This window comes from Neolamprologus multifasciatus, chromosome 14, assembly GCF_963576455.1.
Source record: "Neolamprologus multifasciatus chromosome 14, fNeoMul1.2, whole genome shotgun sequence".
In the NCBI taxonomy this organism is placed as follows: domain Eukaryota; kingdom Metazoa; phylum Chordata; class Actinopteri; order Cichliformes; family Cichlidae; genus Neolamprologus; species Neolamprologus multifasciatus.
In genome coordinates this window covers 8179732-8199521 of record NC_140452.1, presented here as the reverse complement: position 1 = coordinate 8199521, position 19790 = coordinate 8179732, and the positions used below count along the sequence as shown (strand labels likewise).

Below are 19790 nucleotides of genomic sequence, written 5' to 3'. Positions count from 1 at the left end.
ATTTTCGGGGAGATTAAGTCTCTTAATCTGTATATCCCTGAAATATTAAAGTAGTTGAAATGAACAGGCGCTCCTGGAATACTCAGCACATAAAAGAATATACCACCAAAAGTCATTTAGGTCTGCTTTGGTATTGTTTAAGCTCACAGAAAGTGCCTTGGGGAATATGAGGATTTGCCTCAGCAGAGGCAGGGTCAGCTCTTAACTGCCCTGCAGTAACCACACTGCTTGTCTGAGCCCAGTGTGAATGGATAGAGGAGAGAGTGTGGGGCCTGGTTTGGAAGATTGCTTCCTAGACCCAGTCGCATTATGTCTGAGAAGTTATATTAGGGACAGCAGCCCCTCAGGAGATGTGGTTCATCTGTGTTTCTGAAGAAGTTTGTCGATTTCGTGGTGGGACCGTCGTTGCATACAAACATCCATGGGAAACTCTGTTTGGCATGGCAGCCTTTAAAGTCGGAGCAAGGAAAGATCACATTAACTCGAACACAGCTTCAAAGAACATTTCGGAGCTCGTGTTGTAGTGTTTGGGGGTAATGATGGCAGAAATTCTGCTCTCTGGCGTTCGTTTCGACCCTCAAATGTCCCACTTTCTGTGAGACTGTGCCTGGGGACTCTAGGACTTAAATGCTAAAGGTGTGTACGTGCATGGGCTTTCTGTGTGAACTCATGTCTGTGTGTGTGTGTGTGTGTGCATGTGTACAGTTCAGGGATTAGTTCCTTGCCCGTAACTTTTTCACTTCAGTCACTGTGCCAGTGAAACAAAGGCCTCAGCGCTCCTATCTCACCAGGCCTTACAGACCGAAGTCTAAAAATAATGCAGCACTTTCAATTAGCCCTTCAGCTCTGCAAAGTATTTGAAATAGGCAGCCAAGTGAGCAGCTTCAGGGTTATTTGATGAACAGACTGTTGTAAGGAATATCGTTTTTGGTTGTACTCCATCCATTTTAATATCTTAGAAAACCCAGACATATTCTGTGAGTAGTCACGCTGATTGCTTTTAGTCAGTGGTGGGATTGGTAATTTGTTTATTGAACACAAATGAGCTCACTCGTACGCCTCAGAATTTGTTCAGTTTACTGCATTTTTAAGCAGTAGACTCAGACCAAAGGTTGTCATGATGCCAGTATTTCAAAGTCGTTGCTGATACCAAAGAAAATACTTGATACCATTGTCAATACCACATAGGAGTGGGAAAAAAGAATACCATCTTTGATCTGATTGCTCTTAGTGATACCAGAGGTACCAAGGTGAGGTGCTCCAACCAGAACTTGTGCCTTTTTTCAGCTTCATGGACATGAATAATAACTTTTTATGTAATTGAACACAAATTTATAAGTAATGCATTTCAATAGGAAACATGTTTTGTGTCAGAAGCAGGTTTCCAGAAGCAGCCGAGAGATGATTGCATGGCAACAAGGGGAAAAAAAGTTTTAAACGAAGTGAAAACGTATTGTGTTTTTCTAAATCTAACCAAATCGTTTAACAGCTAAACTTAACCGAACTGCACATTTGTTTAAAAAAAAGTATGACTTGAACTTATGTAACAGGCATGAAAGCCAACAGAGCTTACCAAACCTCCAACCACTAAATGTGGACTTTTTATTTTGCCTTTTAATGAGTACATATGAAACTATACTGATGTTCAGGGGACACAAAATAATTAGGAAATTCATGTTGAGGAACACGAAAACAAAATTCAAACAGCACATTTAAAAAACATAATGATCATGACTAGATTGCGACCTGCCACAGAGCATGCCCTGCAGCAGGATATTGTGCCCAGGCCACACTGGCAGAGTGCTGCAGACCTTTCTGGATCAAGAGCAAAGCTAGTCCCTATATGCTTCCTATCCAAGATGCTGGGTTGGTGCACTAATAAGAGGCAGACACAACCAATGATCCACAGAATGAATGAAGAGCGACAACAGAGCCACCCAACTTGTACAGTCCATGCATCGAGAAGCGGCCATACCTCATATTAAACACCATGTATATATTGTATCTACACATATGATAGTTTTGGTCTATATATAATATTGTGTTTCTTTCTTTGCGTTTGGTTTTGCTGAAGTTCCCAACTGTTGTGTTGGGAATTTTGTGGAGGGTATTTTTCTTTGTAGCAGATCTTTGGTCCGTGGACACATAAAGAGCTTCTGTACCGCATTGATTGACTGTGAATAATAATTAGTATATCACTGAGGGTAAATGAGAAATTTGATTATGTCAAAGGGGTCAGAAGTCTTAATTTCCAAAAGACTTCTCACTTCAAATCTCGTAGCATGAAACAAAAAGAAATTGGGGGAAAAAATGACTTCAGTCGGTAAAGAGGGTAAACTTCCTCTTTGTTTTCAATGCAATTTAGTTACAATACAGCCTGAGTTAAAGAGAGATGGGCAGAGAAGGTAAATGAATTGACCGTCTAGCACTTGACTAAGTATTGAATATTTATTGCTGATTACCCCAAGACAATCATGCCTGTTGAACAAGAGTGAGAAATGATTTTCTGTCTTTAAATAGCTGCGATAAAGTGATTTCAAATGAGATTTTATTCAAGCCCAGTGGATCTGAATATTGATGCTGTATTAAAAGGCCAGGGCTACCATGTTGACACGGACCTGTCAGGCATGCTGGTGGATAATTAATGTTGCATAGATTTAGTCAGGTACTCAGAGTAATTGGCTGAGAATAAACTAAGTGCAAGTCGATTTAAGGTGGCTTACAGAAATGTCACAATTCTCAGTGACTAAAGACGCCACTAGCTTCCATATACCACTTTCTGCAGCTCAACAGTTTACAGTGAAAACCAGTTTTACTGGAAATTTAAAGTTCTGCCAATCTTAATTTTCACACAAGTGAAAAAGCTGTAAGTCATTTCAGATGAAATAAATTAATATTGTAATTTAATTTTAAAAAAAAAAACAACAACACACATAATGATATTTCGTTAAGAAGCTGTTGAATAGCAAGGTACGCTTATTTTAGGTCCAGACTGAATCATATTTATTTTGCAAGTTAATAAACCAGAAGCAATCTATACAAACACAAAGAAAAGCAACTTTTAACTCTGTAAGTTTGTTTTGGCAGATCTTTACACTAGCTGCCCTTCATGACACAACCCCAAAGGGATTTGTGTCTTTTCTCCTTGAATGGGGGGCTTTTTGCTTGTTAAGTGAATGTGTAAACTACTACTACTATGGAACTACTCATGCAAAAAATAACAGGAGTAGAAAAAGATTGCAAAAGTGTTATGCTATAATTCTGAACAAATGGGAAAAAACACCTTGAAAAGTATTAATGTAACAATCCAAGAGGCAAAATATTTTCAACCAAGATAAGAGGATTTTAGTATTCTAATAGCGGGATTGCAAATACTTACAAATGACCAAAGGTTTTTGAAATAACCTCTAAAAAAGCAAGAGATTAGCTCTGATATGCAAGTGATGGCCACTGGGATATTATGTCCTCTTGACTTGCAGCAGGCAAACTTATTACTTAGTGTTTCCTCTACCATTGCATCAGAGTTAAGGATGTTGCAGAGCAGCACTGTTTCTCAAATAGATAACAACTTGTTACCGTGGCCCACCAAACCCAAAGAGTCATACACGCCTAGGAGCGTGACCCCCCTGACAACCACCAGTGGTTTACTCGTGGATGTCAACCACCTAATGAATGGAGACTTTAAACCTAATGAATATAACCAATGACGCTACCAGTGCTCGACACTCAACTTTAACTGTATGTTGACCAGTGATGGGAATAACGGCGTTACAAGTAACGGCGTTACTTTTTTCAGTAACGAGTAATCTAACCAATTACTATTCCTATCGTTACAACGCCGTTACAGTTATTAACAAGAAAATGCGGTCCGTTACTATTTTTCAACAAACAGAGGGTTGAAGCTGTGTTCAGCTTACCGCATCTTATATCAGTTGCACGGAAGTAGCTGTAAGTAATCTGGGCGCTACAGCTTTAAGCAGCTGCGCGCGCTCCCGCGGACGGTAATCACGATCACTGTCTAGCACAACACCTGGAGCTAAGGGGGTGAAACAGTCGCATGAGTGCTGCTGTTTGAGTGAGGAAGAATAAAGTTGTCGGCCAATCACATGACCACTTAAAGACAAAGCAACAAGGTGATAGATACCAGTTTTTAAACTGTGTTGATAGGCCACGTAAAACCAGAGTCATGATAAACATGACTCTGTTTTTTTCCTCAATAGCTTAGTCGCGTTTACTGTCTAAGGACAGCGCTAGCAAGCACTCTGCTTATGAGAGAAAAAAAACGGGAAGTTTTAGGAGTGACGGAGAGAGAGAGTTTTGAGATGTGAGAGATTTGTGACGTTTAGCGTGTTTAGAGTGTGTAGTTAATGTGTTGTCTTGTGTAGTTAGTGTGTAGTGTTGTGGATAGTTTTGTGTTGTGTGTCAGAACAATGAGGCGACTGCTGTCTCCGGGTAGAAACAGGAGGAGTGATACACCTGCTGTCAGGCCTGCAGGCTGTGATGTTCTCCTTTACAGTGGACAGAAATTATTTTTGGACTGGCACAAAGAATTTGTGTGGCATCTTAGAACAGCTGATTGTTCTGTAAATAGTTTGAAATGGTTATTTTAAAAAGGGTAAAAGGTTAATGGATGCAAATAACTTTGTTTGCAAAACTTGTGCATATGATTTTAAAATTGACAATTTATATTTGTATTTAAAGTTATGAAATATGATTCATTAAACATGTTTGTGGTTGTTACAGTAAAAATATAACTTTTTCTACTCGGATTTTATGTTTTTTGTCTGATTTTAGATCAGTTGTGTTAGTACAGTGTGTCAAAATGAAAACATAACTGTAAATTCAGACACGTGAGGTTGTGCTGAAAGGAATGAAACCAAACAAGGCAAAGTAAATAGTTTTTAACGGTAAAATGTGGAGGGAAAATCAAAAGTAGTTAAAAATGGCCAATTATACCCTGGACCCCAGAGGGTTAAACGTTTTTTTTTAAAGTAACGCAAGAGTTATTTTTCAAGTAATTAATTACTTTTAGAATATTGCAACTCAGTTACTAACTCAGTTACTTTTTTGAAGAAGTAACTAGTAACTATAATTAATTACCTTTTCAAAGTAACTTGCCCAACACTGATGTTGACACTTATTTTGAAAAAGCTATAAGCAAGTTTTTAGCAATTGTGACTCTAAGGCAGAGGTGAGTAATTAATTTTCCCAAGGGGCCTAATTGTAACATCGACTAGCAGTTTATAAATAGAACCAATTAATATTGAGCAGCATTGAATTCAGCTTATTAGTGCAGCCCTCCACAGCAGAGCCAGTTTCTCATGTGGCCCCTTGAGAAAATGATTTGGGAAAATTGGCCACCCCTACTCTAAGGCAAATTTGGGCTTTCATTGCTGCAGTGTTGGCTAAACTTGCCATAATCAATAACCCTAACCCTAAGTGCAGGGCAGAGCCAGAAATAGCCCGATATTCAGAAGAAGGCTCTTATTATTGATGAGTCAGCCACAGCAGACATTCGGAGAACTGCAGTTCTTAGCACTTGATGGGAGCAAGTGAACTCACATTTCTTTTTTTACACTTGTTTTGCCTTGTAAAGACTTTAAAAAAACGTTTTCCAAATGTCTTGCTTTGCCAGCAGAGAGGTGTTAAATGATTTGTGTCTGGTCTGCTACAAAGGCAGTCACTGAGTGAAGATTGGCAGAAAAGCCCAAGATCTTTTATCTTTGCACCTCAGAAAGGTCGATGAAATATTCATTACCGTGTGAAAGCAGACCGATTGATTATACTGGAATAATACACTTTGGTTCAGAAAGGATCCTGTAGGACTGTGTCTATTGAAAATGCGAGCCTGTCAATTCAGTTCAATTGTACATCAGGTCTCTTGAGAGCGTTCAGTTCGCAGCTCTCACTGAGGCTTTCATCTGTCAATCACAGCACAAGATTAGAAGATATCAGAGGTCGCCGTGTCAAAGTTCTGTCGTCATCCACAGGGTGGCGGGAGCCCAAACTTTAGAAATGACACGAGCGGAAAGGCTTTGCTCGGTCGGTGCTGATTTCTCTTGACTCAGAGATGTGCTGAAGATTTGTAAGAGAGCTCTTGAATCAGAGATACAATCCTCACATTGATTCAGAGGCAGTTTTTCTTCTTTCTTTCCCCTGCACACGGGCTAAATTATGAATGTGCTGTTATTTGTTTACTCCATGTTGGAATGAGAGATGTGCATTATTCATCTGTTCTGACAGGAGAGACATCAGAGTAGGATGCAGGCTTTAAAACCAAGCACAGACTAACAAGGACAATGCTGGGGATGTAAGCAGTCAGGCACATGCAGACACAATAATTGACTTTCTCTATAAAAAAATGTGTTCAGAAAACTCTCAGCAGAAAGATGGTTCACCTGGGAGAAAGCAGCCTTAATTACTTCCAAGACAAATTGGTGCTTCATTTGTTGATACTGGTTATATGGCTTCGTGCCGGTTTGCTGATCTGTGAGTCTGATTTCCAGTCCTTGTTTTAAATACATTACTCATACAGGGCCCTCTGAAGCTAATTAGATTTCTTTGTGTCTTCTTTTTAGTCCTGAGAGATGATTTCCGGCAGGCCCCGAGTGACGTGGTGGTAGCTGCCGGTGAGCCTGCTGTGTTGGAGTGTGTACCTCCACGAGGTCACCCCGAGCCCACCGTGTCCTGGAAACGCAACAACGTCCGAGTCAGCACCAAAGATGAGCGCGTCACTGTAAGTTCAACAATCATTAGAAAAAAACGTTCATTTTTAGCGAAAAAATACAGCGATTTGTAAACCCGATAAACTCTGCTGCATTAATCTTTACATCTCTGGATCATCTCCAAAATCTAACCCTCAGAGGTCAAAGTAGTCATAGCTGGTAACCCTAAACCGAACCATATATTTGGGAGAAAGACAACATTTACTTTCTTTTGTAAATAAGTAAGAATGATGATTTTCTTTGTTCTCTGATTGCAAAGACTTTGGGGAGTGACTAAAGAAAACAAAAATTTAAGCCTGTGTGCCTTGGGTTAGACTTCTGCCCATCACCAATGATGACTCAGACCTCAAACGGTTAACCAGTTTTAAGTTGGATGCAGTCTCACCTCTGGTAAAAATCTCACTCCAGAATGTTTTCAGTTGTCCTGCTAAACAAACAACCAAAAACATCATACTAACCTCCCTGGCAGAAGAGGTAGAGGAAGATGGATGTCTGGTTTTTGGATATTGTCATCAGACAGACAGACATTTCAAAATTATGATGATTCAACATGTGCCCCAGGCGGTGGATTTCAGGTGGCCTTCAAAGCTAATAGATCCAATCTTTCCTGCATGTCCTGAGCCTGTCTCGGGGTCTCCTCCCTTCAGGACACGCTTCAACCACCTCATCTAATCAGATGCCTAAACCACTTTAACTGGCTCCTTTTGGAGGAGTAGCGGCTCTACCCTGAGCCTCTCCCAAATGACAGAGCTCCTGAATATTGGGGTGGAGGGATTGGTATACCCACGAGAAAGAAAGACGTACCTGTGGGCTGTCCTGTGGGCCACCAGCTGAAGGAGGAGTCATAGGAGTTTGGTGCTTTGTGGATCAGGTGGCAGCCAGAGGCACAGTGATCTGATCCTTGTTACTTTCTTACTGATTAGTTTATTATAGACCTACTGTAATTTCCAATTCCTAACATCCATGATCAATAATTCTGGATATAAATCCAATGAAAACCAACATCGAAGTGTACTTAATAATGGCCATAGCCTTTATACATGAAGTGTGATAAATATTATTGGTCTGTGCTGTGAGGCTCAATTGTTGCCAAAAACTATTAAAAATACAATAGAGACCTACATTTGAAATGAACACGAGCCCTGAAGTTTATTTTGAGTTAATCCCACATACTCTCTAGTGATGTGAGTACTTCGCAGTGCTCCAAATGCGTATGAATCCATCTCTGAAAATAGTTCACAAAGGTACAGTTTCACTTCTGACTGAGTCACACTTAATTAAAATCTGTGACCTGTCTTTCATTATTTTACTTAAAAAATTATATATATATATATATATATATATATATATATATACACATATATACACATTTATATATATTAGCATCAAAATTTTTTTTCGATGCTTATATATATATATATATATATATATATATATATATATATATATATATAAACCCTATATATATATATATATATATATATATATATATATATATATATATATATATATACACATATATACACATTTATATATATTAGCATCAAAAAATTTTTTCGATGCTTATATATATATATATATATATATATATATATATATATAAACCCTATATATATATATATATATTTATATATATATATATATATATATATATATATATATATATTTATATTTATATATATATATACACATTTATATATATTAGCATCAAAAAATTTTTTTTGCCTGAAATGTAAGTTTAAAAAAACAATAAACATCTGTGATTTATTACAGAGTCACTACAGACTGCAAAGGTAGACTTTACATACAATTGGCAGTGTTTGGGTACCTGGGGCAGGAATAAGTTGAAAATTTAAGGTTAAAGAGGTGTTCAAAAAGGAAAATGACCAAACAAAATTAATTTAAACTTTAACGTGTACAACTGTGAGCATAGACCTGTGTGGATAGATTCTGGTTTGACTTTCTTTCCTCAGGACTGATAAATATTCCCTCAAATTATCTAGGAAAACTCTGTTGTACAGGTGGGAGAGATATCAATTCAGACTGCCAACAGTTTCTGTTGACTATCATCTAATGCGGACACCTTCGTACGCTGTAGAGCGTAAAGTGTTTCTGATTCTGCTGTCGCTTTTCTTCTGTCCTCTCATGTATAAAAACAACAGCTGGACACAATCTCTGGTTGTTGAAAAGTAGATTTGGAACTGTGAGAAGTCACAGGCGGATGAAAGATATTGTTTACGTCAGTAGCTCAAGCAGGAGCTTTAAACTGAACTTAATTTCAAGTAAATCTGTGCTGAGAACCTCAAGCATAAGAATGTAGGTAGAAAATAAACATCGCAGCAACGTATACACGTACACCTACAGTGACTCATACAGTGTTTTGAATATGAGCGATTAATGATCTTTGCATCAGTGCAAACATAACTAAACATGCCATTGTGTTTTTCAGATGCGTGGTGGCAAACTGATGATCTCTCACACCAGGAAGAGCGATGCAGGCATGTACGTCTGCGTGGGCAGTAACATGGTTGGAGAGAGGGACAGTGATCCTGCAGAGCTGGTGGTGTATGGTGAGGTTCAAACAGTTACGTAGTCAGTCCTTCGAAGAGCATAAAGTGGTCATGTTTAAAGGCATCTGTTGTCTAGCAGAGCGCCCCGTGTTGGTGCGAAGGCCTGTTAACCAGGTGGTCATGGAAGAAGAGACTGTTGACTTTCTATGTGAGGTCCACGGGGATCCCGCTCCTACTGTGCGATGGCGGCGAGAAGAAGGAGAGCTTCCCCGCGGGAGGTGAGCTGATGGGCATGACCGCAGACAAATAGAGAGACAGACTGTTGATGCACACACAGCCTGAGAGCACTCTTGTGTTAACACACGTGCCCGAGAAAACGTAAATATGTGCAGGAGCTGTTTATTAACTCGTGTCTTTCTGTTACATATCACACCCGCGTCACATCACACTTCTGGGGCAGCAGCGCGCCTTCTCCCTCAGACTGATTCCACCTCGCTGCCATAATGAACACATTGGGAAATCATTCCTACCGTTCTCTATAACACCTTATAACACCGTTCATTCTGTGACAGGTGATCACACCTGTCAGGCATAAGAGCCCAAACAGATTTTTGTATTATGTCTTCATGCAGCTGTTTTCTCAGATTTATAGTGTTCATATTAGTTATGAACACATCTCTCTTACAAGTCATTCCTACTTTTACTCTCTTTAGCAATCTTTGTTTTTTGATCACTCTTTTAGAAATATATATAAATCCCTGCATTATCTCATATTAAAGGTCCTTTATAAGGCGCCTGTGGCATCCACCTGTGTTGTTTATTTGTTGTTTATTGTCGACTGCACTGTATCTATCTATCTATCTATCTATCTATCTATCTATCTATCTATCTATCTAGACAATTGCAATTTTTGTAACTATCTCTGCACACCACCACAGTGGCTTTTAAATCAAACTTTCAAGCTGTGATTGAACTGCAGGTTTTCAGCTTTGATTCAACAGGATTGACAAAAGTACTGAATTAAGTGTTTAGGAATTAAAACTTCTCCATTTGTCAGAGGCTGGATAATTTACTGACAAGCATTTCCATGGCCACATGAGGCCGGCTCTGTTGTTATACCATCAAAAATTAAGCAGTTAAAAGTCCTGGAATTGATTCCAAGTAATGACCTTGCATTTGGTATCTTTTCACTGGAACTATCAACATGAGAGCCAAAGAGATGTGTTTCCAAGTGAAGGAAGGCAAAGTTTAAAAAAACAAAATAAATCAGAATAAGAGAGACAGCAAAAACTTTAGCAGTGGCCAGATCAACATTCTGCTACATTCTTAAAAAAAAAAAAAACTGGCCACCTTAGAAATACTAAATGGACTGAAAGACCACAGATGGAGCTGAGGAATTACTTCCCTGAAAATCCAACTAAATCAAAAGGTAGACTGTCCATGTCAAGTTTGCAATGAGATGCCTTTGTGAATGGAAATACAGAGAACAATAAACCACTGGTTACGCTCAACAAGAAGAGCAGCAAGGCCAGATTAGACTCTGAAAAAATTATTTGGACAGATGAAGCCAAGATGTATCGGACTGACCGGACGAGAAAAGTATGAAGAAGCATACTTTGGCGGTCTGATCCAGCGTACCACATCATCTGTCAAACATGGTGGAGGCAGTGTTAAGGCATAGGCCCGTATACCTGCCAGTGGAAACATCACTAATGTTTACTGATGATGTGAGGTGAGATATACTTTCTGCTCAGATTCAGCCAAATGCTGCAAAACTGGTTGGGCCGCACTTCACAGTACAAATGAATACTAGTCTAAAGCATACTGCAAAAACCGCCCAAGAGGTTCTCAAGCCAAAGAAATGGGATAATGTTCAATGGCTAAGTCAGCCATTTGATCCCAATCCAACACAGCGTGCTTTTCAGTTACTGAAGACAGAAACAAAGGCAGAAAGACCCACAAACAAGCAGCGAGTGTAGGCGGCTGCAGGGAAGGCCTGGCAGAGCATCTTAAGGGAGGAAACACAGCATTTGGCGGTGACCATGAAATCTAGACTTTAGTTTGTCACATTAATTCTGTGCCTCTGAAAAAAGTGGATTTTGTGTAAAAACTAGTTTTAATTCTTGATCAGTTTTTGTTAAACGCCTTGAATTAGTGATGAAAGTCTGCACTTTAGTCACATCTTGTTTCAAAACTTCATAAAAAATGAAAAGACTGAAAGAATTTTATGGAGAGAAGTTTCATGCTTTCTTATAGTAATGGCGCTATAATAATCTTTTTTAGCCAAAACTGATAAATAATTCTATTATTTTGAAACTTAACAGCTTAATGACTTAAACAGCAGAGATATGAACTTCACATAAAGAATTTTCACATTTTATGTAGATATAATTTTACTTACTTATTTTCAATTTAGTGAGTTAATGCCATCCTGCTCCACAATGGCTGCTGCTGTTAGAGTCTTTTACAGATTACAGCTTAATTTGAAGCTTGTGATAGCAGCCGCTAAAGGGATGTGTTACTGGAAATGGGGGAAAGCTAACTGGCTTTGACTATTTTCCAACAGTTTCACAAAACTGTGTCAAACATATGGCCCTTGATTTATTAATTATTATATTCTTATACTGAACATGACCTGCACACACTGGGGATTGTAGCAAAATGTGATAGTCGGTAATATTTCATAAATGAATAAATATTCATATTAAGTATGACAGTTCTTTGGCTGATTTTTCTGTGAATTGGGAAGTCTTACTTTAAACTTGATCCCTACATAAGCCTGGTGTAAGAGTCTTTATAGAAACATTTTAAAATGCTACTCATATATGTCTCATTAAACGTGTCCATATACTGTATTATCCATTAATGGGAGACCAAATGCTTAAATGTATGTCCTGAACAATTTTGGCAAAACCTGCACAAAAAGCAAAGTCACGGTGACTGCGGTGTAAGAGTTTATTTGTCCACTTGGCGACAGGATGATGAAGATTGTCGTTTCATGTTTGCAAAGAGCTTTTCTGTCTTTTATCTTTGACTCTTACCTGTCTTTCATCTTTTTCCATTTCATGTCTTTCTTCGGTTGCTCACTGATCCATGGAATAAATGGAATTTAAGCAGATTTTACTCTTTGTGTTTCAGTAATTGTACGCCTTGCGTAGACAAAGAGAGTTACACTGTACATAATATAAATAATTCTTTATATTTAATCTACTGCCCGTACAAAACCAAGATGTGTTGAGGTAATCTCATTTCTTTCTAATTGATTTTCATCAGTTTCAGTCATTTTCCTGGAGCCTGTGACAATATCTAAAGCAGATAAGACACATTGTTTCACCGGTTTCAAGATAATGCAACCTGATAGCAAAGAAATCCTTCTAAGGACAAGAAATTCCATTACCCCGAACCACCGGCAGAATTTTTCACTTTGTGGAGATTAGTATGGTTACTTATTTATTTATTTTGCTATGCATCCGCCCGATCTTTCATTAACTCGCTTTTTATTCACAGGTTTGAAATCCGCAATGGCAACAACCTCCGTTTGTTCCGCGTGAAAGAGCAGGATGAAGGGACGTATACCTGCACATCAGAGAACAGTGTGGGCAAGACGGAGGCTTCAGCCATGCTGCAGGTGCACGGTGAGAAGCACATCATGCATATTGTATACAAACTCTCACACACACACACATACACACACTTAGACATGCATAAAAAAGCTCTCAATTCAGGGCCATTTTCACGTATAAGGTAGAGTCACATGGCAGCAGCATCATGCAAAGCCTGTTCCCACTTGATGTCCAACGCTCACTGTGTTATATCAGTCCCTGTCCAGCGGTGCTGCCAGGAGCTTATGCTAAACCGTATGGATTACGCCATTTGACAGATGTTTGGTAGATGTGTGGGTTAACTCACTGCCAGAGAGCAGTCTCAATATTAATAAGACATGACTCCCCCCACCTCCTCTCTTCCTGTCTCTTTATCTCCCTCCTCCCTCCTCGTCCTTTTCACTCACTCGGTGTCTTGGTTTAAATAGTCTCAGACGACTTCATCCGCTAATGCCTTTTTCAGTGTAAATGAAATCCGAACCAAGCGGTTTTCTGTTCACACTTTTCTTTTTTGTTTCTTTGTGCTTTTACATGATATACTTTCCGTTTAGTTGCTCAGCGTTTCATCCATCTCATTAATTCTCCATCTCTCTCCGTCGTGTTTCAAACTCTATCATCATTCCGGTCGGCCGCCTCTGTGAGTTCACTTTCCATCTAATTCTTCTCCACAGAAGGGCATTTATGTTGCTCATTTGTCTAGAAAAAAAATATTTTCTGTATGACGTTCTTAATGGTTTTTAAAAGCAACTATAAATGCCTAATGGTGTAAATGAGTTCCTCCATTAGGTACTGACATGTTGACAACATGCCTGTTGCTGCAGTCAGGCATTAAGTAAGCTCCAGACACAGTGACTTAATGTACAGCAGATTAAGGACTCCTATCAAACACACATCTGCTGTGTTGAGAAGAGTGTGGCACCATAATTTCTAAATCCTTCTCTGTTTTGCAGCTGGAGGAGTTCGAAATGCAGCTGAAAGGCTTTTAATTACAACTAAACTGAGGCTGAAATAACGACGTATTTGATCTCATCCCTTATTACAGAGCACTTAAACTAATATTCTATCATTAGACTTAGTACTAGCAATATGTTTGGTGGAGATGCATCAAGCTTTTGACCATCAAGATCAAAATTACCTTGATATGTATTGTGCTTTTGTCAAGCGCCTAATTTGGGTCGAGCTTCAAAAGCAATGTTGCCTACATTTCCCATAATGCATTTATAAAGGAATACTCCACAAACTATAATTACATTGATGTAATACTCCTCAAATTCCAACTTTTTTATGAATTTGTTTTTTTGTGTAAGCTTCTAATTTAGCCTTTAGTCAGGATAAGACTGATGGCATCAATACGACATCATTAGGCTTATTTTCTCAATAAATCAGGTCCAGATCTTCTTATTCTGCTTTATAAAACCCCAGTAAAGGACACACAGTACTTGCAAAAGGTATCCTTCATGTCTTTATATTTTGCTTTGAAAGAGCCAGATTTTCCTGTAATATTTTGAAAGTGGTCTTGTGCATCAGTTCTCCAGGCTTTCTGAAGGTCATTCAAGGGTTTTCTTTAGACACTGGTTGATTTTTCAATCATTTTCAGCCCAGTCCTTGGAACTGACCAAGAAAGAAGCACCTTAACACTGACCTATGAATCATTTAAGCGCACCAAACTCAAGGAAACCAACAACATGTCTGCACAGAGATTTTGAAGAACCGATTTTAAATAGTATCTTTAGGCACTTTGCTGCTTGCAACCTGCTGCAAAAACACATTACGTCTTCTCATGTCTTTATGTGAATTTAGGAAAAATGGCAAAGATAGCAAAGACTGACAGGCATAAAATAGAATTTTTGCACCAACAAGCTGGCTGGCAACACAGTGCTAGAGATTTAAAAATAGATTTAAATCAGTTGAACTATCATGTTTCAGCTAGACAACAGTAACACACAGTTAAATCTCTAATTGGGACATAAAGCCAAGAGCTCATATTCCCAATATCCTTTCTCCCAGACGGACTACTTTGCACCAGCTGCTAGACTTCTAACTAAAACAGGACTTACAGAATTAAACTATATACATTGCAAATGTTATTCAAAATCTACATAAAATCTTTAAAATGGTTTAGAGTCACTTTAAGACTCCATGATAAAAAACAACCACAAGTAGCACCAAAGTGAATATGAAATAAATGAGAGCAATCTTGTGCTATATGTGACTAACACATCAGATCTGCTGAAAGACATTATAACATCTGAAGAAAGAGAAAAAAAGCTTCACAGAAAGATCATCACAACACTATAATGATAAAAGATGTTCTGCGGCTGGGAAAATGCTCTCGGTGAGGATATTAAGACACGACACAGATGACTCAGTTCTCTTGTGTATTGAGCCAAATATGCATTTGTGCGCCCTAATACGAGTGTGTGTGTGTGTGTTTGTGTGTGCAGCTACATATGCACCATATGCACTATGCAGAGATTTGTAGAGAGGATGCATCCAGGCTAGAGAAGCTTCCCATTGGGTGGGAAGTGAGAGCCAATTATTCAGGCGGGGGCAGAATGCAGTGGTCAGTGTAAATCTACAGAGGATGTGATGATGTGGATAACATGGTGATCCGACCCAAGCTGGAAATTGGCAGCTCTTCTCAGACCTTTCCCAAAATAACTCAGTAAATGTCATCAGAATGACGCTGGCTTTTGCTGCCATGATTTTCTTTCATCCCCCCCCCCCCCCCCCCCCCCCATTTTTTCTCTTTAAGAGGACATGGAGGTGATTTTTCTCATTAAGGACGAGAGGGCGATGATGATGAGTATGTAGCAACAGATCAAAAAAACTCAGAAGGTCAAAGAAAAGACTCTTCAATCTCACTCGTTAACAGCTAATGAGCGCTTTATCGATCCAGCTCGGGGTTAACGGGGGTGTTGGAAAATAACTAAACCGAGAGACGTTCGGTATTTCAATATCATTACGTTTTATAGATCCGCTTTATTATATGACTTTATTTTACTTCACTACATTTACTTGACAACTGTTTGCTTCCCTCCTGCTTCATTAAGCAACTTAGGTCTTCAGCGAGTTCCTCTTTGGCAGTTTCTCATCCTGGCTTCCAAATCGAATATATATTTAAAACTGGTTCAAGCAGCTACAACTGCTTAGAAGCAGTTTGTTTGCTGCTGTGAAAATAATGTGCCGAATACAGCGAATCAGCAAGTATGGGCCCTTATGGATGGCACAAAGAGTAGGAAACTACCATTTTGCTGTGTTTGCATTCCTAAGGAAAAGGGGGAAGTAAAGAAATATTGTTGCTATAGTGTTGGCGTCTTTAAAAGGGTTTGCCATATTGGATTCAGAATGGTTCCTTCCCATTCAAATTAAATGAACATTTTCCCACTGATAAATTATAGAGGAGAAAATTGGGTTGGCTTTTCAGCAGAAAGGGAGCGTTCATAAAGCAGGCCATTTCATGCACAAGTATGACTTTTAATGGGTGGTCACACTCCTCCTTCTCTTCCAGTACCACCTCAGATTGCTACAAAGCCCCGAGACCAGATTGCCACCCAGGGGAGGAGCATCACCTTCCAATGCGGCACCACGGGAAACCCTCCACCTGCCATCTTCTGGCAGAAAGAGGGCAGCCAGGTAAGAGGCTGGAGCAACGCACAAGGCACTTTCTAATGCTAAATACTGCAGCAGCAGAGACATCCAGGACACTAAATGAGTGAATATAAATACATTTGCTCCCCTAACAAGCCCGGGCTTGCTCTTCATGAGCACTTGGCGCATTCTTTGTAAACTTTACTTCAAGTATTCTTTATCACATCAATAGCCAAGAGTTTCACACCTTCTTTGTTTAAAAGGCGAGAACGACTCACCACAATGTGAGCAGGTTTTTTTTGTCTGATTTAATCGTACTTTTTCTGACACCTCTTTTTTAGAGTTGCCCACACTGATCAAGACACATTTTTCCAGGCGAAATAAGCGAGAGGCGAGCGAGATAATGCAGCACATTTGCATTTGGCTCAGAGATATGTGCAGAGACAAAGTGTTGGAAGACATTGCAGTATTGCGTTGGCGAGAAATCTTTCTCCTGTTTGCGTGCCACACTGGTTCGGGGGGGTCGACGGGAGAGGGAAGAGAAAGTAGAAGAGACTGAAGGAGGGCTTGCAGGAAGCACACCAGGTGTGGAAATTGCTTCTTCAGGCCAGGATTGCAGACGAATGCTGTCCTCTTTCCACATTATTCCTGACCACAAATGCCATGTTGCTTAATGGCAGCTGGGTTCACTGACTCAGGAGTGGAGGAGAAGCTTCAGGTGTTTTCGGAAAGGTTCCACAGAGCAAACAGGAAATTGAGCTACTGATTTTGTGAATAAGCTTCAGTCGGCAGGATAGGTTGATGCCTTGCTTGGCTGTTTGTAGGGCTTTTTGCTGTATATGTGGGATTATCTGTAGCCTTATAACCTCGGTCCCTCCACTGGAGTCTAAGCCTCTTAGAGGAATGAAATGGATGGCTGAATGGATTGATGCATCCTTCCCCCTTGTTCCCATCCATCTCACTTACAGGAAAACAAGATGGGATAGCTATAAAATGTCAGTTTCACAGGCATCATCCCCCCCAAAAAACAACACAACAACCAGAGTCTTTCAGGGTTTTTTCTTTTTTCAAATGTGAGATTATCATTAGAAGTTAATAGTTTGAGCCCCGGATTTGGGTGAAAACATGTAAAATAATGTGTCAAAACGAATTTGACAACAGTTTTACTTTAATGATTTATTAATTCTTTACATAATTCATCAACTAAAAGTAAGGCTCCACAGCTCATCTCTGGGAGGATGTAATTAATGGAAGACGTACTAATTAGCAGTAAAAGTACAAGCAGAGCTGAGTCTGATGGGAATGTCATTAGCTTTGCAGGTTTTTATTCATTAGGCACGGCGACAAATTTCATTTTGATCTTATGGTGGTGATGCATGAGAAGTTACAGGATCACCAAATAATAATAACTAATCTGGAGCTGCACATGAATATCTGTAATATTTTTCAGGGACTTGAGTCCATGAGTTATTCATTTAAAGTGGGATCATAAATTCATTTTGAATTCAATTTGATTCCCTTAATTCACAACAACAGTGGCCTCGAGGCACACTTATAATAATACAGAGAAAACACCAACAATCCGATGACCCCCCCTATGAGCAAGCACTTGGTGACCATGGGAAGGAAAAACTCCCTTTACCAGGAAGAAAGCCCGGCAAAAACAGACTCAGGAAAGGGAGGCCATCCACCACCACTGGTGAAGCTCTTAAATCTTACGTGACTTAAATGTGGCCAGTGCTCCACTTCAAGGTCACCTCCATCAGCACCTCTGGGACACTTTCAAATGTGCTGCTATTTTTAGAGTTCTCCAAAATCTAAAACGTGGAGCGATATAAGTCCTGATGTGTCCAAGCCTGAATGTGGTGCACAGGGTGAGGAGTGGGATATCAGTGTGTGTGTTTTTTTTACTTTTTTGGCAACGTTAGTGAGGTTGTCCTGGAGTGTATGAGAAGAACATTGGCAAAAGAAAAATCTGAACTGCGGTACATGCTTTTGTGCCTGACTCAAAGAGAAAGAATGAAGCTTCCACAGACTGATCTAAAAATAAAACACGCTTTTGATGAGTGGATTTCTGGGAATTTGTGATTGCGGCTGAACATAGCCTTTTAAATATGACACTTTGGCTTTGTTTTTCAGTTTTATTTGGGTCCACATTAAAGTTTTCCTTGGACACAACCAGCCATTTCAAACAGCCAATTTGAGCTGCAGGAAATTGCGACTGAAATTGTTCTAGTCCTATTTCCTTTTCTATAAACTTACTCAAATAGCTGAGGTAAATGATTCGACAATAAAAACATTGATTTGCTTTTTGCTGCATGCATTTTTCTGTTTAGATGCTGTTGTTCCCCGGCCAGCCGCCTTCCCAGTCTGGTCGTTACTCTGTTTCCATGAGTGGAGAGCTGACCATCACAGATGTCCACCCTGAGGACTCGGGCTTTTATATCTGCCAGGCCATCAGTGTAGCAGGAAGTGTTCTGACCAAGGCACTGCTGGAGGTGGAGGGAGGTAAGACCTCAATAGGTACAGTTACTTTTAAACCTGAGGGGTTGATTCTTTGTTCGGCACCATCAGCTAATGAGGGGAAAACATATTAATTACTTAGTGGGTGCACAACAATGAGGCTCATACAGACAGAGACGGTGTGCAGTTAGAGACCCCATGCTGGATGAGCAATGAATTGAAGGCTTAATGTTTTCCCACAGGCAGCTTGTAAGCACCAGATTTAAGCTTTCTTTTACTCCTTATACAGCCTATTGTTTTCTGCTTACTAAGCATCTTAAGTATTTTTACCCTTTGCTGTCCAGCTGCTGGCGACTTTATAAAGTCGTCCTTCCTGCAGACTTTTTATATGCCTTCCTTATGTTATCTGTTGTTATCTGTTATCTGTTATCTTGACTCTTCTGCACTGTGATCTAATTGGAACAAGGATATCACCCCTAACATAATATTCCGCCTCTTCTTCACTCAAACTGGCAGGTCCTTCGGGTCGTATCCCGCCAATCATTCGCCAAGGCCCAGCCAATCAGACCGTATCTCGGGGTGCAACGGCACAGCTGTATTGCCGTGTAAATGGAGGTACCTCAGTCAAGATTTCATGGGAGAAGGACGGAGAGAGACTCCAGGGAAATACGCCTCGACTGACCTTGATGGAAAATGGCACGTTGCAAATCGCAGACGTAAAGGTGCGTATGTGTTTGGGTGTGTGCGGATGAGGCATTTGTTGGAAAGGGCACGTAACAAGCGACTTCTGAAAGGCAGTTGCTCTTAAATGGAAGGAGCGGAAGGAAAGACGGAGTGTGCACGGAAAGATGGAAATTATATTTTAAAAAAAACAAACTGTGGAGAATAAAATACCTGTG

At 39.7% G+C, this 19790-nt stretch overlaps 1 protein-coding gene across 3 annotated transcripts in view; it reads left to right on the top strand.

Moving 5' to 3' along the window:
• Positions 1 to 19790, top strand: part of LOC146503487 (roundabout homolog 2) — a 72535-nt gene that overhangs the window by 23127 nt on the left and 29618 nt on the right. For 2 of the 3 annotated variants that reach the window (XM_085131316.1, XM_085131314.1), the window contains exons 3-9: positions 6579 to 6736; positions 9175 to 9295; positions 9372 to 9513; positions 12743 to 12870; positions 16349 to 16473; positions 18765 to 18936; positions 19408 to 19613. In XM_085131316.1, the coding sequence (XP_084987442.1) occupies positions 6579 to 6736; positions 9175 to 9295; positions 9372 to 9513; positions 12743 to 12870; positions 16349 to 16473; positions 18765 to 18936; positions 19408 to 19613 (1052 nt within the window). The remainder of the gene's footprint in view (positions 1 to 6578; positions 6737 to 9174; positions 9296 to 9371; positions 9514 to 12742; positions 12871 to 16348; positions 16474 to 18764; positions 18937 to 19407; positions 19614 to 19790) is intronic. The other variant, XM_085131315.1, reaches the window with a different exon arrangement.